We start from the raw sequence: 27,525 nt of genomic DNA, 5'->3' as shown, positions 1-27,525 counted from the left end.
GGTTCCATTCTGTTTACATGGAGGAATTGAGAGTATCTTGGCCTGGTGTAAAAATGAAATACCACAAGGAGTTCTAACCTGTACCCGCCAATTCCTCACGCCGCTAGGATAAACTTCTCTCAACGTGAATGTTGTCCTAAGACACTTTCAACAGCATTTCCTGTCAGGAAGACGATTAAATTCCTTGCAGCAACTAATGGTATTGGTTTTATTTAAAAGTATTCGTAACCATGGTAACTGTTCTCAAGATCTGTGCGGTAATGGAATTTTACTTGTGTTCATACAAAGCGTTGCGTTCGCTTTTTGACAGTGAATACACCTAAAAAATTAGGACACCTATTTCCGATATAACTAACTAGATGGCTTACGGAACCCTAAGGTTCATCACCGAATTAACCAAAGCCCTCCACCGGACCCTGTCCTGGGCCAACAAAATCCAGTCTCCTTCAACTCCTATCTCCCATAGATCCCACCTGAGATTATCATCCCATCTACGTCTAGGTCTCTCCAGAGGTCTCTTCCCCTCAGGCTTCCCAAATAGTGGACCCAACCAACTAAATGGCTTACCGAACCCGAAGGTTCATCACCGAACTAACCAAAGCCCTGTCCTGGGCCAACAAAATCCAATCTCCTTCAACTCTTATCTCCCATAGATCCCGCCTGAGATTATCCTCCCATCTACGTCTAGGTCTCTCCAGAGGTCTCTTCCCCTCAGGCTTCCCAAATAGTGGACCCAACCAACTAAATGGCTTACCGAACCCGAAGGTTCATCACCGAACTAACCAAAGCCCTGTCCTGGGCCAACAAAATCCAATCTCCTTCAACTCTTATCTCCCATAGATCCCGCCTGAGATTATCCTCCCATCTACGTCTAGGTCTCTCCAGAGGTCTCTTCCCCTCAGGCTTCCCAAATAGTGGACCCAACCAACTAAATGGCTTACCGAACCCGAAGGTTCATCACCGAACTAACCAAAGCCCTGTCCTGGGCCAACAAAATCCAATCTCCTTCAACTCTTATCTCCCATAGATCCCACCTGAGATTATCATCCCATCTACGTCTAGGTCTCTCCAGAGGTCTCTTCCCCTCAGGCTTCCCAAATAGTGGACCCAACCAACTAAATGGCTTACCGAACCCGAAGGTTCATCACCGAACTAACCAAAGCCCTGTCCTGGGCCAACAAAATCCAATCTCCTTCAACTCTTATCTCCCATAGATCCCGCCTGAGATTATCCTCCCATCTACGTCTAGGTCTCCCCAGAGGTCTCTTCCCCTCAGGCTTCCCAACCAATACCCGGTGCACACCTCTTGTCCCATCCATGCGCGCTACATGCCCAGCCCATCTCATTCTTCTCGACTTAATCACCCTGACAATATTGTGGGAGGAGTACAGATTTTTAAGCTCGTCATTATGCAGTTTTCTCCACGCCCCATCGTCTTCTCTTCTAGACCCAAATATCCTCCTCAACACTGACAAACATGAAATTGACTATTAAGCTTAAAATCGGCTGTTTTAACAAAGGTCAGTTTAAAACATGTATGAATGTAACTAATTATAAGGTTTAGTTTTATCAAGAATATAAGTTTGATGTTACAAAACAGAGGAGAACAACATAGGACCACCACTGACATTGTTACAACCTCTAATAAGTAAAATGTGTTGAAAAGCATTTTAGTACAGAATTTCACGGCGCACTTCGGCGTATGTTTATAGTGAATTTGTCAAGAAAGTTTGATATTATTCTGTATCGGTCAAACCTTTAAGTAAAGTCGATTTAGGTCTACTTTAAACAAAATTAAAACTACTTTTTTATCTTTCATAGAAACAGGCTTTCATCATGTAAACTACTTACATATAATAAAGATATTATAGATCGAATTATTTTCTGCAAATTAAACTTTAACTTAATATATTATTTTTTTAAGTGTGCGTTCACTGGCATTCTATGACACATTTATGTTCCAATCTCTGACGTTTAGACCGATTACCCCTATCATAATAGACACGAATCTGCATTAAGAGAAAATCATTTGTACCCAACTCGAAGGTTTGTTTGAGGTACGAATTACTAATTCTGACGCTGACACCTGTAGGACGAGCTAAGCCAGACCGTAATTATATACAACCCCTGGGACAGTAGCCTACTCTCTTAACAATCGCCGACATACTGAGGAACAACGCACATTGTGTCTCAAAATTCCTGTCTTCTGAGTTGGTTCGCCGTGTGGTCTGGTGGTAGAAGCTTACCGACGTTTCAGAGGCCCTTGCTACCACCATGTCAGGACCTGCCTCCATTATTGCTCTGATGATGGATACAGCAAGCAACGTTTCTTGTTTATTAACCAACTAAAATCCAGATGCAGAGTTTTTGTATACAGCCTTTGTAGAAATATGTTGAGTCAATTTCAGAAAAGAACGTTTAGAATATCGCTTAGGACAAATTATTAAAGAGAGATATGAATGAATAATACAGAAAGGGTGAGGGAAAATCGTGCTGTAATACTACAAAATAAATGTTTACAGATAAGAGTTTGTAACGTTTGTTGTGCGGTACTGTTTTGCAACAAAAATTCTAAGGCATTAAATCTTCATCCTGTAATATATATGTAAGAAAATGACATTAAAATATCTTGGGTAGATAAGTTGTAAAGTTTTTGGAACTGTCTCTGGGAAGGACCTCGAAATTTTATGATAATGATGCTAAACTGTCTGGTTGCATAGCAAGTAATTTGTTTAGATAATATTGTACCTTCATTTTGTTAAATATGTGCAGACTGGCGGGCAAGTACAATTTTTCGACTTGATAATTACATAGAACATAACCCTACTGTCAATAAAGTCAGTTTTCATAACTCATAATGATGTCCGTACAATAGGGCTACTCGTGTTACCATTACACTTGTACGACGTTCTGGAGAGTGCCCTGATGTTAAATAGAGATCCATAGTGTACAGAGAATTTTGTGATTTATTCCATAACCTTATACGTACATAAAATACATAAAAATTAGGCCTACGAGCCTCGGAAGTACAGTTACACACAAAATTCAGTAGACGCTAGAAATTCCTGCTCTAATTTGAATGGATTCTTTCCAATAACGACCGAACCTGTAAATGGACCGTGGTATTTGATTCGGGTAAAATAAAACATTTGAAACATATCTAAAAACAAAATTTCAGATCAGTTTCCTAGAAGTAATAATAGATTGTCGGTTCCTGAATCAGTGTAGCCATCAGACATGTCAAGAAATTACTTCATTACTTTGCAGAAATTTGTAGAATATTCGTGTTTCAGATATCGCACTATAAACGCGATGTATTTGAAGCCGCCACAATTATCACTTCTGTAACACAAGGGAACAGATTGAAAATCAGTGTAATATTAGTCGCACTGAGTTCTTGCTATAGTCAACTAAGAATTTTTCGAAAGTAGCTACAGCCTATTACATTGACTATGGTCGTATAGCCGTATTATTATATTCTATCCTGAAAACCTATTATTTCTATACACCATTTATTAATTCTGTAATTATTCATTTGTTTATTTTAACGTGCTAACTCAAAAAATTTAAATAAAATAAAATGGAGTATATAGTCCGTACATGACGTAAATATATACATTTTAATGTACAGTATACGTAATAGGCCTAATGCTAAAAGTAGCAGAAATTATAACTACCAATTACTAATTCATTTATTTAAATGAAACATTTACGTTAAAATGTGTATTTAATACGTTAACATTAGGCCTTTTTTTCATATTTAACAATAATAACTAATATTAATTTCATTAATTATACATATTTGTGATTTGCTTAAGAACGCTCTGAATAGACCAGGTTATACAACATCAAATGATATATATTTGTTTAATCTTGTCAGTCTAATCACGATAAAATTCTATTAAATATTAAAATATTGCTATAATTAACATTTAAATATTTAAATATATTAAAATAATGTTCTCTATCGAAATGTTCGATTTATAATTAGAACGTCATATTTTACACGACATGTTTCAGTTCTATATGAACCATCTTCAGGTGTATAAATTACATAAACTTAAACTCAAATATAATTACTTAAATGTTAATTATAGCAATATTTTAATATTTAATAGAATTTTATTGTGATTAGACTGACAAGATTAAACAAATATATATTTATCACAATATGACGCAACTATATTATCTCATCAAATGATATGATGATTAGTAACTGAGAAAGAACATGTACAGAGACGTTCACCTAATTTAGGGATTATCAAGGCTTTTTTGCCTGGGTTGAATGTGAAAATCACGAAATCTCAGTCAAGATATCGAGTCGTAGGGCTGAGACATGAACCTGTAATCTCTCAAACATTAAGTAAGAATCGACGTTGTTCTGGGCTGTAATGACGTGTGTCTTACAGAGTCATTCTGGAGTCCCTGCGTACAAACCAGTCACGTGCGTCATTTGTGTGTGCGCAGAGACGCTTAAACCACTTCCCACTTCTTAAACTTTATACAGACGCACAGAGACGTCGGAATCATTGTGTACTGAGCGCTAAACAATTCATTTCGAGCATTAGTAATAAGTTTACTCATGACTCAGAGTCGAAAATTATGTGGATTGAGTCCTAAAATGGTTTTCTAAGCTAAAATATTAGGTCTCCGTAGGCTGAAGATTGCTGTATTTTGGTTATTATTAATTGTTATGGTATTTGGTATATATATTGATAACAATATGCTCACAAGCGGTACGCGAACCATAGGTTGATTAACGCTGCTCTAGGCGAATCGATCACTGAAAATTATAACGACGTTTTGCTAATGAATAATTATCTTCAGTATAAGATAGGCTTGCAAGGCATTATTATGTAAACGTAAAAGATTTACATACAATTTGTTTCTTCTATGCGAAATAAATAATTTTATCATATTAAAACGAAAGAAAATAAGTTATTCTAAAAATACAAACTCATAATGTGGACTGAACACCGTTTAAATAAGTATAAATGAAACAGATGTTTTTTTTAAACATTAAAGATACTTGTCTTCTGAGATGTTTCGTAGTACAGTCTAGTAACAACTGACGTACATTTCAGAGGTACTTACTGTCTCCATCATAATTCATCGCCCTGATGATGGAGGCGGTAAAAACCTCTGAAACGTCGGTAATTTTTTACGAGGTTACACGTCACAACAAGTCTAGCAAATGTTTAAACCTTTTTAGAATAACGGAACGTTTCGTGATATCTTGTCGTTTCCCCAGCAAAAGCGGGCGAGAGTTGCCATCAAAGAATGACAATAAGCGAGCTCTTCAACTTCGTGATGTACGTTCCAGGTCGTTGGTTGTTATTAAACTGCTACAGCGTTGCTAAGGGAGGCTCAGTGTGGAATGTAATATGTTCGCTGCCGGGCCGAGGCGAGCACGTTCACATAAAAGTAGCTCACTGCGCCAGGAAGTTGGATGCTAGGCGGAATACAGGCCTACATATTCTAAATAGGCCTATGTGAGGCAGACACTTTTGATCGTGAAAATAAAACTCTGGATTCTATAAAATTCGGGGAATATTTTTAATTATCAAGCTACTGTTAGCGTCTTAAGAAGGACTCTGTTCTCTGGAGTTCGTACCTGTAAAACACAAATATAGCCCTACAAATGTAAGACGCAGGCCATATTGAACACTGGTTAACACTGTGATAAAACAGACTTTTCTTTATGTTTTGTCAGTATAGTGACTAGCAACGGGCTGGGGTTCGATCCCCGACGGGGGCAGAGGATTTTTCCTCTAGCCTCTGGGGCCCACCCAGCCTCCTCTACAATGGGTACCGGGGTCCTTTCCCGGGGGTAAAGCCGGCCGGGGCGTGATGCTGACCACTCACCCCCCATCTAGAGCCGAGGTCAAGGAAGAGAGGAGCTATACCTCCACTCACCCCAAGCGCCTACATGGCGTATAGTGGGACAAACTTTACTTTAAACTTTGTTTAAAAGTAGGAAACACGGCCAAGTGAATGTTATATTGAGTTTCGGGTGTCTGAAAGCTATTCGAAAATATTTCAGTATTCGTTTCTTTAAATATTAAATAATTTACGTCCGTCCACTGAGAAATGAGTAATTCTCTTCCGTAAAAATATTCGTGGTCACATAAATAAAGATTTTAATGTGTTTTTGACACAAGTTGGTATCTCCTATAGAACATTCAAAAATTATTTTCTAAATCTGTTGTGGTAAATAGAAGATTAACTACAAAATTCTTTCTCTGATCTCAGAACTGAGACATCTAATTCGTCATTCTGAGTTATGCGCCAAGGACAGCTTTTTCTTGAAATATAATTTCTTGATGTTTTTAATCTTTGTAATATGTGAAGCTAGTTTTATATACAGAGCAGCCGAGATAGTTCAGTTGGTACTGCGTTTAACCCTATTTTGGGGTGAATTTAATTCCCAATAATGTAATTTTTAATCGCTATATCCTCGATGATTTTGAAGGCCATAGAATTTAATTTACGTTTTAACTATTTAAATTTATTTATTTTCTTCATAATTTTATTTACATTCAAAAATGAGTCAAGTGTAGTCGCTTTTTCAATAAGAATGGTTAAAAATACACATTTCCTATCCTAGGCATCTGCAGGGAAAAGTCCAAGATTTTAAGGTAAACAGAAAGGAAAATGTGACATTTGAAGGAACAGTTGAAGTTGCTTAATTAAAAAGAAACAACAATATCAAAACAGTCCTTGCCTCTCGATTGTGAATAAGGAAAGCCTAGAGAAATGTAGACTTAACAATTAATTAAATGTTACTGTTTTCAAAGCCAGTTGCTGTTTACATATTCCAAAACTGAAACCGTATCGAAGGGGCTGAATCGATCTTTTTCTCTTTGTAAGTCGACTTATCTAACAACACTCATCGTCACAGACGCTGCTCTGAATTTTAACAGGAACAATAATAACAAATTATGTAAGGTTATGTCAACTAAAAATTATGATTATCTTTGATATGACATCAGAAATTCTTAAAAAAAAAGGCGTGGTAGCACATGATAAATTGTTAACTTAGAATGAAACAAATTTTTTTTTAAAAAATTTTCAATCTAATTTGTACTCCAGTAGAGATAAGCAACTTAAATTTGATTTCAAGAAATTAAAAATATATATATGGTATTATCATTATTATAATCATCATATTATCCTTGTATCAGGGATTAAACTGGCGTCTGTACCGGTTTCTTCGTAACTTTCTCGTTTTTCTCGGATCTATCTTCATTTTTCACCGACAATACATTTTTCACTCTTTTTTATGTAATTCCATTTTTCTCTGCGTTAGATTTCCATTAATCGCATTCATTTTTAATCTTTTTTTAAATTACATTTTCTGTTCTTCTGAGTTATTTTAAATTAAAACGTAGCGTCGTTTCTCGAAGACGCCGTTAAAAATTGCGCTTCTTATCCTATCCTGTTGGTTTCTTGTTGTTTTCCTCAGTCTCTCCAGGAAAATTCTCGGTGGAAAAATGTGTTAAAAAGAGTAAACTTTGTGTTATTTTTTAATCGCGGTAATGTGCCTCACCGACTCTGACTTTTACAGTAGGCTGTATAAATATTTATCTGAAAACGAATATAACATATTGACCCAAATCAGTGACTTTCTTTACTATCCTGTGGCTGTAACTTCATTGCGACAGAGACACACAATTTTATATTACTCGCTCTTCTGTTATTTGAACTTACTTTACTTTGAGTGTAACAATTTTTATTCTGTCATCTTCATCAATACCTCTGAAAATAAATTTCATATTGTTTCTGCGAGATTTCATGCAAGGAGGGGGCGAAGATTATTACCTGCTGTTGCCAGGTAACGTCTACCCTCCTCCTGGCGCTGGCTACAGTTCACTCACATCCTCGACTCGAAATGCATCATGGGAGTAAACAGGAGCACAAAGCTTCCGTTATTTCGAAAGTCAATATAAGATACAAAGAGATCGTTCGACTGTCGAACGCACGCCACACTCGATTGCTGTTTTAATACGAATAACATGGGCTTCTGTGGGTCTCCCCCCCCCCCCCCCGGATGCCTCGGTCTGGCTTGCGTCACCAGGTGACTAAAACTGGAGGAATGTAAAAGAAATATGTTACTGAAGATTTCTGTCTTCCGGGTTGTTGCGCCGCCCTGATGATAGAGGCAGTATGACCTCCGAAACGTTGGTTAACATCGACCAGACTACACAGCGCAACAACCCAGAAGACAGAAATCTTCATACTCATCGCCCTGATGATGGAGGCAGTATGACCTCTGAAACGTTGGTTAACATCGACCAGACTACACAGCGCAACAACCCAGAAGACAGAAATCTTCATACTCATCGCCCTGATGATGGAGGCAGTATAACCTCTGAAACGTTGGTTAACATCGACCAGACTACACAGCGCAACAACCCAGAAGACGGAAATCTTCATACTCATCGCCCTGATGATGGAGGCAGTATGACCTCTGAAACGTTGGTTAACATTGACCAGACTACACAGCGCAACAACCCAGAAGACAGAAATCTTCATACTCATCGCCCTGATGATGGAGGCAGTATGACCTCTGAAACGTTGGTTAACATCGACCAGACTACACAGCGCAACAACCCAGAAGACAGAAATCTTCATACTCATCGCCCTGATGATGGAGGCAGTATGACCTCTGAAACGTTGGTTAACATTGACCAGACTACACAGCGCAATAACCCAGAAGACAGAAATCTTCATACTCATCGCCCTGATGATGGAGGCAGTATGACCTCTGAAACGTTGGTTAACATTGACCAGACTACACAGCGCAATAACCCAGAAGACAGAAATCTTCATACTCATCGCCCTGATGATGGAGGCAGTATGACCTCTGAAACGTTGGTTAACATTGACCAGACTACACAGCGCAATAACCCAGAAGACAGAAATCTTCATACTCATCGCCCTGATGATGGAGGCAGTATGACCTCTGAAACGTTGGTTAACATCGACCAGACTACACAGCGCAACAACCCAGAAGACAGAAATCTTCATACTCATCGCCCTGATGATGGAGGCAGTATGACCTCTGAAACGTTGGTTAACATTGACCAGACTACACAGCGCAATAACCCAGAAGACAGAAATCTTCATACTCATCGCCCTGATGATGGAGGCAGTATGACCTCTGAAACGTTGGTTAACATTGACCAGACTACACAGCGCAATAACCCAGAAGACAGAAATCTTCATACTCATCGCCCTGATGATGGAGGCAGTATGACCTCTGAAACGTTGGTTAACATCGACCAGACTACACAGCGCAACAACCCAGAAGACAGAAATCTTCATACTCATCGCCCTGATGATGGAGGCAGTATGACCTCTGAAACGTTGGTTAACATCGACCAGACTACACAGCGCAACAACCCAGAAGACAGAAATCTTCATACTCATCGCCCTGATGATGGAGGCAGTATGACCTCTGAAACGTTGGTAAACATTGACCAGACTACACAGCGCAATAACCCAGAAGACAGAAATCTTCATACTCATCGCCCTGATGATGGAGGCAGTATGACCTCTGAAACGTTGGTTAACATTGACCAGACTACACAGCGCAATAACCCAGAAGACAGAAATCTTCATACTCATCGCCCTGATGATGGAGGCAGTATGACCTCTGAAACGTTGGTTAACATTGACCAGACTACACAGCGCAACAACCCAGAAGACAGAAATCTTCATACTCACCGCTGTAAAAACCTCAAATCTTACAAATATATTACTGTTTCAGACACTAGCGGCATATTATTAATATTATAATTTAAGTGCCTTGCTAATATAATGCGATGTTTTGTGGGAATTTAATAATATTGCGTTTCAGCACGGCCGGACTTACAGACCGGGATTTGTCATTGGTGCCAGGTAACAAGCTGGAAATATTCTTGTAGAGAAACAAACGAGTGTGAAATAGATCCTAGGAATTTATAAATTGTGATTCATAATCAGTTGATTGTTGTTATTTAATGCTCTGAATATCAAAAAATGTTTAACATAAATTAAATGTAATTGAAAACATTAACAGGGGCTCTGGAAACACAGCTTAAACTTCATCGCAGAGAAGCTAAGAATTTTACAGGCATGGAGACTGTCAGTGGAACTTTCCATTTATTCATCTTCCAGTAAATGATTTGTTTATGTAACGTTTAGGCTACTTTAAGTAGTGCTTAACATTGTCATCCAGAACTTAGCTGCTGATGTAAGAACCATGTACATCTGCCCAGAGATTTCTTAGAAAATTACTAGACAGATTAAGTAAAACACAAAACATTTTTGTATACAGTTCTTCTGGTCAAAATACTAGGCCCAACTGTGCAATGTTAAACATTTGAAACATGATGATCTCACGTCATTTCTTCTACCAGAGGACACAGATTTGTACCTTGTGACGTTATCCCCATCATTTACATGTCTAGTCAGCCAATCGGTTAAACCCCTGTAATTTTACGACTAAACTTTTACTTTAATTTTAAAAAGGAATTCATAAAATCACAGTATAATATAATATTATATCCTGATTCCAGAGGAAAATTATGATATAGTTTACATTTTCAACATTTAAATTCCTTTATTTTGAAATATAAATGTGTCTGACAGTTACTCTGAGCAGTGATTTAAAAAATAAGTATTCTTAATCTTTCGTCATTACCTGATTTTGCTTAAAGGCAATTTAGGAAAATGCAAAATAAGTGAGTAAATATTTGTTATTAAAGATTTTCTTTTGGATTTATTGAAATAACATTGAAAATAATGTGCATGACGCATCGAGTAATTTGATTGTAATGAACAATCCTACTCGAATCATTTTTACGGAATCAAATCTAGTATCAGATGCCTCTAAAGAGCATAATGTAAGCATTTTGCTTCTATGTAGAAGATAGACGCCTCATTTTGGAGGTTTCTTGAACTATTATACATTTAGTAGGACTCCTTGGACTAGTTGTCAGCCTATTGCAAGGTCTATCTTTATTCCATGTTGTATATTAATCTTAGAGCTATCAGATTATTAATCCATTTGTGTATCTATCGTATCTCGTAATATCTTTTGTGTTTAAATGTTTAAGGTCTGCATTACGTCTAATTGCATTTTCGTGTAAACATAAAACTTTATAACGTAGTAAATGTTCTTAAAAAGTAGCTAATTGAGATTAGAAAACATTGAATCTGGGGTGACCTATAATGACATGACGTTCATAATAAAATTCACGATAATTGTCAAGCAATTTCACGGGGTATCACAGAATGTATTACCCAGAGCATGCTCGTCTCCTTATGAGACAGTATCTCTTTGACAAAGAACGTGACGAAAATATCTGTTTTTAGTGGTACGGAGGTTTTATTTATATTAATTTAATTCAAGTCATCCTGACTGAATATTGAACAGAACCATAGGCAACCTTTACAAATACAGAGCATATCACACGCGTGATATCGATATAAAAATTGCAATATCGAACGTGGAACGTGGCTTCCCTAATCAGAGAGCTCGCCACAACCCTCGGTCCAACTCTCAGGCTGCATACCACAGTCCCTCAACTACCCCGTTATTAATAAAACATGCAGCACATTACAAATACACCCATCAAATTAAATCAAATCAACGATGCGGTAATCTTCAACGAGTATCAAATGTACACATATGAGCTCGTATATTGCCAACCAACAAGAAATTGCATGGATACCCCAGGGGGAAGCACTCACCTGTTACAGTACCAGCTGTGTACTGCTATGTTACAATACAAATGTGCCCACAGCTCAGCTGATAGACCGTGGGTTTCTAAAACACAGAAAATAGATCATATCTCTTACTCCTGTTGTACGTTGGTTCGTATATTAACGACAATTTAATAATTACAACTCTTATTTAGATTCTGACAAAATGAAGGAAGAATTATAAAAAAAAAATATATTATACAGGGTGTTTGATTTTTGTTTGCTGACTCAGGCAGAGGAATTGGACGATCCTTCAGTCAAGCCAAGTCGACTCGTAACAAATGAATTACTTTCACGTCATATGACATTGTTTGGACTGCAGAGTTTATATTGTAGCGTTGAATAGTATGGGTAGACGATCATGTAAGTTTACGACTGTGGGTTATTTCAATTTATTACGGCTACAGTGGGAAAAACTATTGTATTGGTATAATTTTCTTGAGAATAAAGAGGCACAAATGTTGTGCTTTCTACACCCCTCCACGAGTGTCTTCATGGTTTAGTTCTCAGGTAGAAGAAACTTAATTTTGATTATAACAATATTTGGATTGTAAAACTAGCAAAAATATGACCGGATACACGGTGTTAAAAAATTTAATTTCATTCGATTTGACTACCGAGGCAGATTATTAATTAAGATGAAGTGAGAAGAGATGGCAGGGATAGGAAAGATCGGCGGTCAGTGCAGTGTGAACAGCGAAGAATAGTTTGTGCAGTTTAGTTTGTTTTAAAACGAATTTCATGCAGATCTCTCGTAGGCGAGTGTCTGAATTTTCATGTTTTAATTCTCATTATTTTCGTTCCGCATGTTGGCAGTAATATAAATCTTGTATGTCGATAAAATTTGATAGACGGACATGAAGCATTTGTATATTTTTCCGCCATGTTTGGCCGGAGAAGGAGGGTTCAGGATCTGAGACCTAACCTTTTAGGTTAGAAGGCCAATTTAGGAGGTAGGAGACATGACATGGATTCTACATTAGTTACCATCTGAGGACAGGCTCTGCGCAGAGAAGAGCTACTGATTATGGATTTGTGATCTTTATTTTTAGGGCGATCAGACGTGCTAAATACAAACGAAAGAATCATCTTAGCTCTTGAACACAAGAAGATTCACAAAACTCTGTTTAGGCGTTTCATTCTTTCACAATTTACTTCTCAGTTTACTCTCTCTGCATTTATTATTTCCGCTTATGTCATTGATTTTGCCATAAACATAATATATGAAAAATTATGGTAACTTAAATGGAACTTATATATTCGTTAATATTTTAATATTTTCCGTCAAATCACAATTTTAATAAGATAATAAAATATAAAATATTTAAAATATCATCGTAGGAGACGTTCCAAATTTGTAAATCGATCATTCGATGCGGAACGTGAAATGATATTTTAAATATTTTATATATTTTATTATCTTATTAAAATTGTGATTTGACGGAAAATATTAAAATATTAACCTAATTCACAATATGACGCAAATATACTACCTTATATATATTCGTATTTTCTCATCTCTCCTATCCACAATACGTCTTTTTTACGTATTCTAGAAGGAGAGATGACTAAAATAGGGGGTTTAAAAAATCACTTAAAATCGTATCTGAAGCTTTCTTTAAAATCCTCTAAAATACAGGGTATTTTATTGAATTATGCGTTGTCTATCCTCGCCTTATCTTACATGCCGAAGGGAAGATGATTCTTTGGACGCGCAGAACTGAGGTGGAGGCCCTGATAACGATGTTTCTGTTGCCTGATGTTGCATTGACCTTTCTTGATATCCTAGAACCTTCTTTCTAAAGATAGAATCAAGACGTCCTAAGAGGGGGAATCAGATTCATAATTCGGGTTACATAAATTGACCACGGTTTCCAACCGAGGTTGACGGAAATTACCACTGAAAGCGCTTTTGTTCGCAAAGTCCCCAAGTAGAAGTTTGGTTCTTTGAATGTGGGCCACACGTGTTTGTTATCTGGTAATCTTGTTGTGACGTTTATCACGTGTTAAATTTTGATCATTTCAATGTTCTTAGTCCTGAGGTCATAAAAATAATTATTTATCGAAACAAAGGCTGTATAGCCTATGGAGAATACGAAATATCACGCATAGGAATATCGTTTAAAAGTTAAATTAAAGATTAAAATTTGTACAAGAAGAACACATAAATAATTCATCGAATATGTTCTCCATGGTTACCGCATCTATTCAAAGGCGCTTTTGTGGTAATGTGCCTTGAGGGACCTTAAGTGTTGGCTTGCCTACAACTTAGACCCGTGTGTGCTGTGAAGAGGTGGTTCTATCTGCAATCTGTCATTGTCTTTGCAGACTGTGATAGCTTCAAAACGTGTGTGGCTTCATGGTTAACTAGAATTAGTAACACTTTGGATTCATATTTAATTTTAAGTAGCCTAAGTGTTTTTATCGATACAAAAACAAATCCTCATTATTCCTCTCATTATCGCTCATTAGAATAATTCTTCCCAGAGAGAGTTAAGTCTTTGAAGATGAATCTCGTTTAAATAATAGACTTATTTAAACATTCAGCTTTTACTTAAAAAAGACACGTTTTGCTTTGCAAAGATCAGTTGGTTAATGGTTTTTAAGGAAATAATTTATGTCTGTTCCGATGACCATACGAAACTGCAGAGTTACTTAATGTTAAAAGTAGGTGATACAACTGTGTTTACAGGGCTAATTAAAACCTAAAATTAAAATTGTATATTCTTTGGACAATTCTCAGATTTTATTTCCATTTATTCAGAAAGTTAATAGTAGATTGCGTAAATAAGACAGTTAGTCAAAAATAATTTAGCTAAGACGTACTTCGATGATAAACTGTTGTTAAAATATGGTCATTCAAAGCTACATAACGCAAGTTCAGCATTATTTTTAATTTATTTTGCAAAAGAAAAGAAAAGAATGATAGCTGAGGTCCTTGGCCTCTGTCTTAAAAGGACACTAATCCTTCTATGCATGATCCGTCACCAATTTTGCAAAGTTTTCAAACAGCAAAATATAACAAAATTCCAAGGTTGAAATTTCACTGAATTCTTAAGACCCACGTTCGCTGTTGTGACAACGTTAATTATAGAGGTAATCAGTGTATACTCGACGATGAATGACCTCGTAATGACCTGGCCTACATCGAAATTGAACCATCTTAAACATTCTTTAAGATCTTCGTATTTTGATGTCATCAGTGTTACCAAACCAACGCGGATGAAAATGATAATTTGTGTCAGCCTCGTTTACATGAGAGAGAGATGAGATGTGTTTTGATGGATTTTTGAGAGTATTCCGCATCAAAATTCTGCATATACATCAGTTTCTTATCTGATCTATCTGTGCTACATTTTTAATAAATCTTAATCTTATGTACTTAATTGACAGCTCACACGTGATATGAATCCTGAAGATCAGAATGGACTTGAAGACCCAGACGAATATAGGAGGATAATATTAAAATTAATCTAAAATAAATAGAGTGGGGTAATATTTGGTTTACAATAAGGGAGATAGTGACAAGCTTTTGTGGAAAAATTTAAGGAACCTAAGAGTTCTGTAGAAGGCAAGGAATTTTTAAACTGTCTAGCGTCTCAAGATATTTACTTAGTTAAAATTTTGTCTGTGTAATAATTTCAATGGAATGAACATTTTACTGACTGACAATTTAACCCCCCCCCCCCTCCCTAATTCCCTCACAGATTAAATCCGACGTTTTAGTCGTCTAGTGCAGCGATATAATGCAATACTGAAATGCTTCGTTTGTAACAGTTGTTTTGCTAATGCAGTTGAGAACTGATATTAATTCCAAAACCCATTCCATCGTGTTCAGCTATATCGTGGAATAATTAGAATAATTTACTGTACCAACGTAACAGGATAGCCCGTGACGGATAATAAGTTAACTGTAGAGTAACTCATATCAAACAAGTGTCAATACAATACATGAAGGAACTTTTGTTTGTGGCCACAGCGGAGCGCTGTCGGCGAGTCTGTACCCCTAATTATTTGTTCCTTGGTGTTCTCGAAGCTTCAGACGTAAAGATAGCGATGTTTTTCTGTATTATACAGAATCATTCTTGGGGCCTAATTCTATTTAAGTTAAAAGAACTCAATAAATTATAGTTTTGACGTAAGAAAATTTGTACTCGTCACGTTATTGATTCGTTGTTAAGGTAATTAGACGTAATTAACATCAAAATTATAGTTAAAAGCAAGGTTATGTTACTGTGGGGGTGTTCCGCGGATGACATTTTGCTTATGTTCAATCGGTGATGAATTTTAGGGATTTCTTCAAGTGCAGAGTGAACTATGGACCATTCTCGGACTATCCTACACAGATTAATTTCTTTAAACACAGAGTTTACTGGAAACGTATGGCAATTATTATGATTATTATTACTCAGTGTTCTGTCTGACGACAGGTCCATATGAACAGGATCCTTCGATCCTTTTCTCGGACTGGGACCTGTTCATATACGTTCTTGGCAGATGATGCAGAAGTGGTTTGCCATTGCCTTCTTCTGTGTGTGAATGGAGTAATTGTTGGGATGCCACGGAGGAAAACTCCGCGTTGCCTAGACCACGGCCTTGCCCAAGACAAGTTATAAATTCGGGCACCGCCGGGAATCGAACCCGAGACCCCAGGATTACAAGGCCAGCGTTCTAACCGCTAGACCACCTCATCTTATTATTATTTAGTGTTCTGTCTGACGACAGGTCCATATGAACAGGATCCTTCCATCCTTTTCTCGGACTGGGACCTGTTCATATACGTTCTTGGCAGATGATCCAGAAGTGGTTTGCCATTGCCTTCTTCTGTGTGTGAATGGAGTAATTGTTGGGATGCCACGGAGGAAAACTCCGCGTTGCCTAGACCACGGCCTTGCCCAAGACAAGTTATAAATTCGGGCACCGCCGGGAATCGAACCCGAGACCCCAGGATTACAAGGCCAGCGTTCTAACCGCTAGACCACCTCATCTTATTATTATTTAGTGTTCTGTCTGACGACAGGTCCATATGAACAGGATCCTTCCATCCTTTTCTCGGACTGGGACCTGTTCATATACGTTCTTGGCAGATGATCCAGAAGTGGTTTGCCATTGCCTTCTTCTGTGTGTGAATGGTGTAACTGTTGGGATGCCACGGAGGAAAACTCCGTGTTGCCTAGACCACGGCCTTGCCCAACACAAGTTATAGATTCGAGCACCGCCGGGAATCGAACCCGAGACCCCAGGATTACAAGGCCAGCGTTCTAACCGCTAGACCACCTCATCTTATTATTATTTAGTGTTCTGTCTGACGACAGGTCCATATGAACAGGATCCTTCCATCCTTTTCTCGGACTGGGACCTGTTCATATACGTTCTTGGCAGATGATCCAGAAGTGGTTTGCCATTGCCTTCTTCTGTGTGTGAATGGAGTAATTGTTGGGATGCCACGGAGGAAAACTCCGTGTTGCCTAGACCACGGCCTTGCCCAACACAAGTTATAAATTCGGGCACCGCCGGGAATCGAACCCGAGACCCTATAATGTTGAACTGGCGCCATCACATTCCATTACAAGCCTGAAGAAGAATAAACCCGTGGACAACGGAAACGCGTATAATGAGAGTCACCAGTACTACCAACAAAACCTTGTGTCCTGTAGACGAACTGGGCCCCCCTGTGACGTGTTTCTCATATTCGGCTCCTCCCACATCCCCACCCACGAATGGTTTGTGGGAGTGTCTCACCGAAGGGCCTCGCTCCATTGGTTCCGAGTGATGTACCACTCCCCCGCAACTTAACCGATGAGCTCCGGACGACAAAAGTTGGAAGCCTTCCATGATTCCATTGTATTAAAATCCAGAGTGGCGACGGACGGAATTGGTTTGCGGAGCTCAGTTCGGTCGCCGGTAGCAACGAGCCAGAGGATTTGAAGGAAAAAAGCGGACGTCGAGGCTAAGAGAGGTGATGCCGGTCAGTGCGTGGTGAAGGCAGTGTCTCTAGCCAGTGTTGACCCCCACCGGCCACAAGATTCTGTCCTCGCTTACCCTGAGGCCCGGGCCTACGTCGGCAGCGGTCGCCGCCGCGGCCATGCTCAACAACCTGGCTGTTAGCGCGGGAGGACTCAGCCTCGGAGGTGAGATGGGGCACAAGACAGGGGGGGGACCAGGCGGGTCCCTCGCCATCAACTTTGCAAATTCCCACTAATTGTTTGGGTTTACGGGCAGATACCTTCTCTGTCTCGCTCTCTCATTAGGAGCTTCCCTTTTGATAGGTGAGCTAAGGGATTAGATTGAGTTAGGAATGCCGCGCCCAGATTAAACCCAATTCTGGAGGCAGCCTATTCGAGCTCTGCCTGCTAAATGCAATCAATTTGTTGAGCCTCGCAGACGCTCCCCTCGTGCCTTCTGGTCTAGTAGGTGGTGGTTGTCCGACGTCTGTGGACTGGTGCAGTGATGGGAATCTTACAACTCGAGCGTTTGTGCAATCTCGTAACTGGCGACTGTCAAGGTCTTTGCTCTCAGAGTACAAGGAACATCAGGACAAGTTTCTGAACACGAATTGTATACTCTCAGTTTGATTTATAAAACGTAAATATTCTCTGGAAATCCTTGCAAAGATTACAATCGCTCGCGGTTTGACCACTCGGCCACCAAATGCTATAGAACTTTGGTTAGGTTGTCCTATTGTGTTGATAGTTTGTAGGGGAAAACCGAACGGAGAGATTTCGCGGTGTGGATTGGACGCAGGTAGCTCAGGGTAGGTTTGTGGTCAAGGTTAGATTTTTGTGGTTTCAAGGATTAATCTGTTGGATTCCATAAAAATGCAGATTTTTTTTCTCTCAGAGCTGAGTTGGCCTAATGACCGACTAGCAGCTTTCCGTTTCTATAGACCACTTTAACGGTTATATTACGCCAAAACTTTATTTGTCAACAACCGTTCAGGAAACAGGTTTTTACATGTTTTGATTTTAATATCAGGAAAGTTATTGAAGACGAGATATTAGAAAATGTTTACATTTCGTTTATTTATACTAGTTATTGTTATGTCGCTGTGAAATTAGTCTTCCTTTGGAGTATTTGTTCATCCCTCAAATGATAAATGAGTGAACTTATAGAATAAAATGATATTTATATGAGAAATCACTTTTTTATTAGCATATTAACAGGTTATGTTAATGAGATGATAATGTTGCGTCATATTGTGATGATTATAATTGTTTAATTTTAATATATTTTAAATATTTTAAATATTAAATGTTAATTGTAGTAATAATATTTTAATATTTTAATATTTAATAAATATTTTATTGTGATTAGACGGTTAAAATTAAACAATTACAGGTTATTTTAAATAAGAACTCCTGTATCAGAGACAGTACTTAAGTAATTTTCACGTCAAATTATAGTTAGACCTATTACTCGAAAGTAGACCTGACGTAGATGTCATTTTTCATAAAGGACCTACAGGACAGCAGAATCTTTTAGGCCTAAAATCGCTTTAAAGTCCAAAGCTCGTTTTAAAATCGCGTTATTCACAACCGCAACCCCTTAAGTAGACGTGCTCAGATTGATATATTTTATTTATTCAGACGAACTTGGATTTGAGCCAAAGTTTTCTAGTGAGTCGAAGGCAGACATAAAATACAGCCCATCATGTTCATTGCAATAACATGGTTTCTGTTCCTGATTACGTATGTCTGAAGTAGATATACACAATAGGTTATAGGCCTAAATGATAAATACTACAGAATGTCCCCTTTAAAAAGCAACCCTGACTACAACACACGCAAAACTTCACGCACAAAATAACAAAAATAGCGATATTTAATTCTTACATCCGTGCCCCATTGGCAAAATCTTAATTTCAGCTGTTTTATCGATCGGTGATCACTTGTTACAGACAGACAGCCATCTCCTGTGTTCAAATATTATTACCACTCACTATATTGTTGTCTTATTCGGTTTATTCTTGTAAATATACGAATTTTTCAATGTTCCATGAACAGCACTAAACGATTTTAATGTTAAGAAACTTTTGATAATGAACGTGCAGACTGTTTACTCCTGCGCAGCGGCCTAGCAACTTGATTGACCTTGAATCGAGTATCACGGAGAGTAAATGAAGATTATGTTACACAGGTGTTAAATTGCTTGTAGATTTCTGTACTGTAGTCAAGTGATTTTACGTCCATTTTAACATAACTTTATTAGTCCCGAAAGTTAAGTCAGTTTTATCATGACTATTTAGGCCGACATTTTATGACGTACAGAATAATAACATGGACGAATTATTGCTTCAGATAATAGCAAAGAGTATTTATAATGAATGTCTCCGATTTTAGGTTAAGAACAAGGTTCTCCTGTGTGTGAAAGTGTTTTTGGTAGGAACCACTTTGAAAACCGAAAAAGTGTTAGAAAGATGGCGTTATCATATTTGGAATATTTTCGTGATGTTCATAGGTGGACGAACGTTATTTAGAAACTTGATTCACCGATAGAAATTTAACACAACACTTACTTAACACTTCTAGTGTGCTCTGTTACCTAGGGTAAGTTAGTAACCTACCGACAGCTTATTACGTTAAAAGTCATAGGTCTATAGGCCCATAAGTGTATGTCTCAGTTAATATATTAAATTTTATTTAGTGAAATTATTCATTAGTAGTTTTCTATATTACCCACACCAGAAGAATAATTTCGAGGAACTGAAATTATGTTTCTAAACCCATACAGTGCAGATGATATATAAATCTTGCTTTCGTGGTCCACGATCTCATCGTCCCAACGGATCATGGTTCCATGGTTGTTCCTAGAATATTAATTGGACTATTTTTTCACACAGAGTTTAGATTTCTGGAACTTATATGTTGTTCTTATGTTAATTAGCCTAATAATTTGCCTTTAATTAATATTTCCGTGTCAGTACAAACCGACAGCATGAGTCTTGAGTATTACGGACCAACTAAGTTCATCGAACGTCTATCAGACCCAGTAACTGGTCGTCTATTGTTTCTAGCCATTACAGCCATGAGCCTGGTAGTTAGTGTGAAACATGGTTGTAATCAGAAACATTATTGGAAGCTGTGAAATAACCGCGGGGAGTTCTGATGAAGCTGGCAACGAAATGATGAGACGTGTCGAGATCTGGACGATGATAGCTCAGTCGGTACAGTAGGAGTTTAACTGGCCACGTTCGCCGTTCGATTTCCCGGTGTTGGTGTTATCTGTTTTTTTTTTAAAGTTTATTCGTTTGTTAGACGTGTTTAAGGCTTCGGTTACTAAAACACTACAATCTCTGGTTCGTATCCCGTATATTTCTTATGCATTTTTGTCCTGAAAGCCTACAGGTGAGGACTTCATGGTAGACTGATTCCTTATTTCAGAAATCCTAACCAAAAGTCTAAATGACTAAATTTTTTCGAATTATATAAAGTGCGGGCCCGTGTACACTACACGTATTGAGATGTCTTCTGTGTTTTTCTGTTAACCTAAACAAAGATTCACGGTGTCCCTAACAGAATGTCTTGGTTATGTAGGCCTGCTTATGCTGGAATAGGATTTTGTAGTTCAATAGTTCTAATTACTTAAGAGTGTAGCCTAGATTTTATCACAATTAAAACCCTCCTCGGTTATGTTAGTCTAATACAAAAACGTGTTTTTTATAAAACACAAAATGGTACAACTCTTGAAGATCCTGTTTCTTATGTCTGTCCGTCGCAAACAATCTCAAAACAAAGTGGTCCATTTAAGATGAATTTCATCAATCAGCCGATGTCTTGATAAACTGAAGGTCGTTTAAACGTTTAAGGCCTGAAAATAGAGGTACGGCTTATTATCGAGTATCCTGCTGTATCCGAGGTAGTTTATTTGGTGTAAAACATCTCGTAACACGAAGGTTATGATTCAGAGAGACTTCTCCTTCCATAGAACAAATGTAAAAATATCTAACTTACATTCCTAGTGACTATTTTTCAATTTGTAAACTTGGATGTTATATTCTTTTCCGTCAGGCCTATTTAAAATAGAAACAGAGTTGTAATAATATACAAAATACAATCAGACATAATTATTATCAAAAAATAAATAATAACATTTTTGTAACAGACCTGTTTGTACGCAAAGTAAATCATATACAAGGTGCCAATGGTTTTACATTAACGAGATGAGATATTTGTGAAGCTTTATTGAACAATAATTATTTTTTAGCTGGCTATCAGGGTACCCTGAGGATGAGGACGAAGATGGTTCTCGAAACTTTGGTGTTTTCTCCATTAAACCACCTTACACGACTGGTAGCCCGAGAAGTATTCATTATACTTAGTCGCCGTGAAATCTTGATTGAACAAGATCGAGAGATAACATGGTTTTCAGCATTCCTGTAATTCTTGGCTAGCGACTGTGATTCTGAAGGAGTTAGAAATGTTTTCTTGTAATTTAGAAGTTTCTTTAACGACATAGAATTGATCGCGAATCGCCGAACGAGCCGCGTAACCTTCGCGGTGAGTCAACTCAGGACTAAAGTGTTAGCGATGAGAGTGGACCTCCCCGTCTCTCAGATAACATTCGATTTAAGCCACTAGTCATCTACGTACTGAGAAAAGGCCTATAGTGCAGCTGTAGGCTACTTGGAAGTTGCCCGGTGCAGTCTTTGATCAAATAGGCCTAAATTTGTGTCCGTATCAGAATTGTAAGAGAACATAAAATATTCACTATACGTCGTTACAGAAGAGTTTAAAACTGAAATTATTTCGACTTCAATGCATCGTCAACACGTTTAAATCTAGTGGTAAATGTATGTACCAGCTGCCACGGTGGTCTAGCGGTTAGAACGCCGGCCCTGTAATCCTGGAGTGTCGGGTTCGATTCCCGGCGGTGCCCGAATTTATAACTTGTGTTGGGCAAGGCCGTGGTCTAGGCAACACGGAGTTTTCCTCCGTGGCATCCCAACAATTACTCCATTCACACACAGAAGAAGGCAATGGCAAACCACTTCTGGATCATCTGCCAAGAACGTATATGAACAGGTCCCAGTCCGAGAAAAGGATGGAAGGATCCTGTTCATATGGACCTGTCGTCAGACAGAACACTAAATAAATAAATAAATTTTGTATTTGTGGGTTTCGTATGGTTTTAAGTCTAAACAGCAATTATTTTCCTAAACAGCGATAGCCAAATTGTCTTTGTAACGAAGAAGTGTTGTGTTTTATTTGTGTGTGTGTACGGACTGGATGTTTAAATATTATATAGACGAGCTTCGACTTCAAAGGGTTAACTTTAATCTCGCTAGCAACTTAAGTATCCTCAAGAATTTGTTTTCCCTTTGTCATGTACCACGACGAGATTTTTCTCGTGTAGAAATTGTTTCTAAAACGTTCATTGTCTCCTATTAATTTGTAGTTTGAACAATTAAAATTTCTGAGTCAATGAGACATTATAAAAGAATGTTGTAGACACAAATTGTCGTATGCACCGTTCTTTGACACCCATATTGTAGTCATGGAATCTCTTAGTTGGAATTGTGACTTTAAGCCTCGTAGCAAAACAGTATCGAACCCGTACATCTCAAGATTCCTATTTTTTTATGAAGTACTAACTCCCACTCTGTTTCTGTGTCTTCAGTAACGTTGAGTATTCCTAATCATAATACAACAAAAAAGTTATTTCACTTCGTAGGAGATTTCTTTTGTAACATCAGGTCAGAGCCGACCCCTGGTGACATTATGAACAAGTCCCCTCTGATAGGGACCTGTTCATATGTTTCGTTGGCAAATGATTCAGAAGTGGTTTGCCGTTGCCTTCTTCTGTGTGTAAATGATGATGAGAATGAAGTAATTGTTGGGACGCCCGGAAAACTCCGTGATACTTGGACCACGGCCTTGCCTAACATAAGTTATAAATCCGGGAATCAAACCCGGGACCCCAGGATTACAAGGCCAGCGTTCTGACCACCGTGGCATATTTTAATTAGGCATTAGTATTTTAAAGCAACATGGAATATAAATGGTATCTTAACCCTTTGAAGTCTAATTTAATCTACGTCTAAATAATATTTACGAATTCTGTTCGTAGTTCAAATAAAACACCACATTTCTCAATTACAAAGATCAGCTGTTTATTGCTGTTCAGGGAAATAATTTTTGTTTACAGTGAGAATAATACGAAACACATAAATGTAAAATGTAGAGTAACTGTTACACATAGTTACTATTGGCTTTAAAGACTTAAATGTTAACATTTAAGTAGGTTCACTGTTTTGTATAATTACTGACTAATGTTTTAGTCCATGTTAAATAATATTAAGCCGGCTATTACCTAATATTCAGTTCGTAAACATTTCGTAATTAACTTATATTAGCAAGTTGAATATTGTTATTTTGATATTTTAATATTTTCCGTCAAATCACAATTTTTAATAAGATGATAAAATATAAAATATTTAAAATATCTAAAATATCATTTCACGTTCCGCATCGAATAATCGATTTACAAATTGGAACGTTTTCTTACGACATCGATCATTCGATGCGGAACGTGAAATGATATTTTAAATATTTTATATTTTATCATCTTATTAAAAATTGTGATTATGACGGAAAATATTAAAATATTAACTTAATTCACAATATGACGCAAATATACTACCTTATTGTTATTTTGATTTCGATATTTAGCCTATACGCATTTGTTGATAATAAAACACTGTCAAGGATTTTTTTGTACTTTTGAAATTAAAATTACTTAGTAATGCCGTCAGTTTTAAACAATTTTCTAAACTCTTTTCTTCCAGTAAATTAATACTTAAAATGTTTATCTCCTGTAACGTATTTCGACGTGGGATTAGATAGGTCTTTAAGAACTTGACTAAATTTCCGAGAGAAGACACGAACAAACCGCTTCGGTGACGCGAACATTTTAGGCCTAATTCGTCAAACAGAGTCTCAAGCTCGACATTACGTCCCTTGAAGTCGCTGATTTGACCGACGAGGAAGAGACGCCTCGTATGGGTTATTGGCTTTGACGTAGAATGGATACTATTTCTGGAAGTTTTATTCGTGTCCACATTAACAAATCAGTATATTAAATTTGGTACAGACTCCAGTTGTTATTAACTTAGTATCCGTAAATCTCTGTATATAAATTCTTCTACAATATCCATGCTACTTTGCTTGTTTTAATTTGTGGTCCCCATGGAAACTGGATTTATTGTTTTTTTATTCGTGTAATCTGACCAAACTTTCCCAACATCTGACGTCATTGAGTTAAAACACACATTCATAGAGTAGGCGTTCTTTATGAATGTCCTCGCTCTCTCTAGACAGGCAGAATGCCCAACTTATTATCTCTGCGAAATAGTACACACAGAGACCTGAAGCAAATGTCCTTCTCAACTATTTTTTTGTAATTCGAACAGCAAACACGAATGCCAAATTGGCAGTGTTTAACTTCGTCTATATTAAAATTAAATTATTTGGTTATTCCGTCAAATCACAATGTTTTTAAAATAAGATAATTAAAATATCATTCTGTGTTCCATATCGAATAATCGATTTACAATTGGAACAGTTACAACATGTTTCGGTTTTATTAAACCATCATCAGGTGTAAAATTATATTAAATTTAAAACTCAATTACAATTTTTTACAGTAATAAACCTTGATCGGATACGGTAATACTTCTGGATCACCTCCAGACACAACTGTGTTGTCTACTATTTCATCTCTGACCGATGTAAACATCAAAAGCATCACTTCAAACAATAAAGTTGATCCATTATATGAAAATATCTGGACACGACCTCCAAAAAACTACACTACGAAAAAATTGTAAATAATTGTAATTAAGTTTTAAATTTAATATAATTTTACACCTGATGATGGTTTAATAAAACCGAAACATGTTGTAACTGTTCCAATTGTAAATCGATTATTCGATATGGAACACAGAATGATATTTTAATTATTTTAATTATCTTATTTTAAATACATTGTGATTTGACGGAATAACCAAATAATTTAATTTTAATTTAATAAATCACAATATGACGCAACTACACTATTTTATTTCGTCTATATTGATAATTTCAGCACGTTTGTCTGGAACTCTACAATTCATAGAAATGACACGAAAAAATGGTGGACGTCATCGCCAAGTAATAGGAACTTACTTAGTATTTCAGTAAAAAAGATTTTTAAGTTAACCGGCCGCAGTGGCCACGCGATCTGAGGCTTGGACCTCGTGCGACTGGCCTCTTGGACCGTGGGCTCGAGTCCCACTCAAGGCATGGATGTTTGTCCGCATCTTCCTGTGGTGGGGCTGATCACTCATCCAAGGAGTCCCACCATTGTCCAAACAGATCAAAAAATAAATAAATGAGAAACCTCCCATGAGCCGGGATAGCTCAATTAGTATAGTGGCTGGCTATGGACTGGACGACCTGGGTTCGATCCCCGACGGGGGCAGAGGATTCTGGGGCCCACCCAGCCTCCTATCCAATGGGTACCGGGATCCTTTCCCGGGGGGTTGAGCACGGCCGAGGCGTGATGCTGACCTCTCACCCCCATCTAGTGCCGAGGTCAAAAATTAGTAGGAGCTATACCGTCTCTTCCCCCAAGCGACCCACATGGCGTGTAGTGGGACTGCTTTACTTTTTATTACTTTAAATTCATCCCATTTTGATTGTTTGTTACAAAGAATGTAACGAATTAAGATCGCTTGGAGTTATTCATTCGCTTGTCCTTACGTCTTTATTGTTCATTTCTTAATTAAGCGATGTGTTTAGTTATTGGTGTATGTCTTACGTAATTCTGACGAAATGTTAAATCTCACGCACCCTACCAGCCCATAGGCTACACTACTTCGATAATATTTGGTGTTCAAAAATTGGAAGAATTACGTGCAGTCATTTCAGCACTTAGGCACTAATTGAAAAAAATCTGTGTATCAGCAGCACTGTTTAGTGTTGCGTTCTATCCATACGTGACCCATTAGATAACCTGCTTCTTAATGAGATGCTGGATCAGCAGTAGATGAAGTATTTTACGTTAAACACTAGTTTAGGTTTACAAATGTAAATAATTATTCTGTGTTGCTCCCGTGACACTTTCCTTGTTTTAATAATTAATATCTTAATGACTAAACTCTTGAATTATCTGGCTGGTAAATTAATATAGACCGATACTGGTCAGATCCGTCTGAAAGTTTTAAGGGCCGGGTTTCGAACCTGCTTTCATTCACTACCACAGTTGTCATGGTCCTTAATATTAATTGCGTTGTTGTCTGTACGCCGCGTAGCCTGAGTGTGACCATTCTTATCCATTTCAAAAAAGAAGATTCTTCTGGTTTGAAACGTTGCGTGGACTTGTAGTTAGGTATTAATGTCTCAGCAGTTAAGCCCTGAAGATGGAAACAGTATTTACTCCGAAACCTTGGTAACAACCCAGAAGACAAACATCGACATTCTCACCGCCTTGATAGCCTCAAATCTCATAAACTGAAGTAAAGATTTACATTACGCTGCTGTGTGATATCGACTACAGAATGTTCAACTATCGATACCTTAATCGATTCGTCGTGAACAAAATCTTGCCTCCAGAATTACAACTGCTCTGAAAGACTTCACGTTGTCTTACTATTGTATCCGAGCGATTGCCCGAGGCCTGCTTTGTTAAATATTGTTTTGTACGTTGCTATGAGACAAGAAATGTCGGAAAATGGAGTAATCTGTGATACGTCTGTGGTTCATTTACAGAATATTAGGGTCTATCTTATACGATGTG

The 27,525-nt window shown here is 37.6% G+C and overlaps 1 protein-coding gene across 7 annotated transcripts in view; it reads left to right on the top strand.

The window, feature by feature from the left end:
• LOC110827843 (uncharacterized) overlaps positions 1-27,525 on the top strand; it is a 536,626-nt gene that overhangs the window by 421,830 nt on the left and 87,271 nt on the right. The window contains exon 1 of one of the 7 annotated variants that reach the window (XM_022059915.2): positions 17,585-17,882. The exons of the other annotated variants lie outside the window; for them this stretch is intronic. Within the exon in view, the coding sequence (XP_021915607.1) occupies positions 17,837-17,882 (46 nt within the window). The 5' untranslated portion in view covers positions 17,585-17,836. Of the gene's footprint in view, positions 1-17,584; positions 17,883-27,525 lie in introns of those variants that run through there. 7 annotated transcript variants of the gene reach the window in all.

Source organism: Zootermopsis nevadensis, unplaced genomic scaffold, assembly GCF_977971745.1.
Source record: "Zootermopsis nevadensis isolate Lab colony 2312 unplaced genomic scaffold, Znev_1.0 Znev_ptg000024l, whole genome shotgun sequence".
Classification (NCBI taxonomy): domain Eukaryota; kingdom Metazoa; phylum Arthropoda; class Insecta; order Blattodea; family Termopsidae; genus Zootermopsis; species Zootermopsis nevadensis.
Note: the sequence above shows the minus strand (reverse complement) of the source record. Positions and strands in the feature narration are given on the sequence as shown.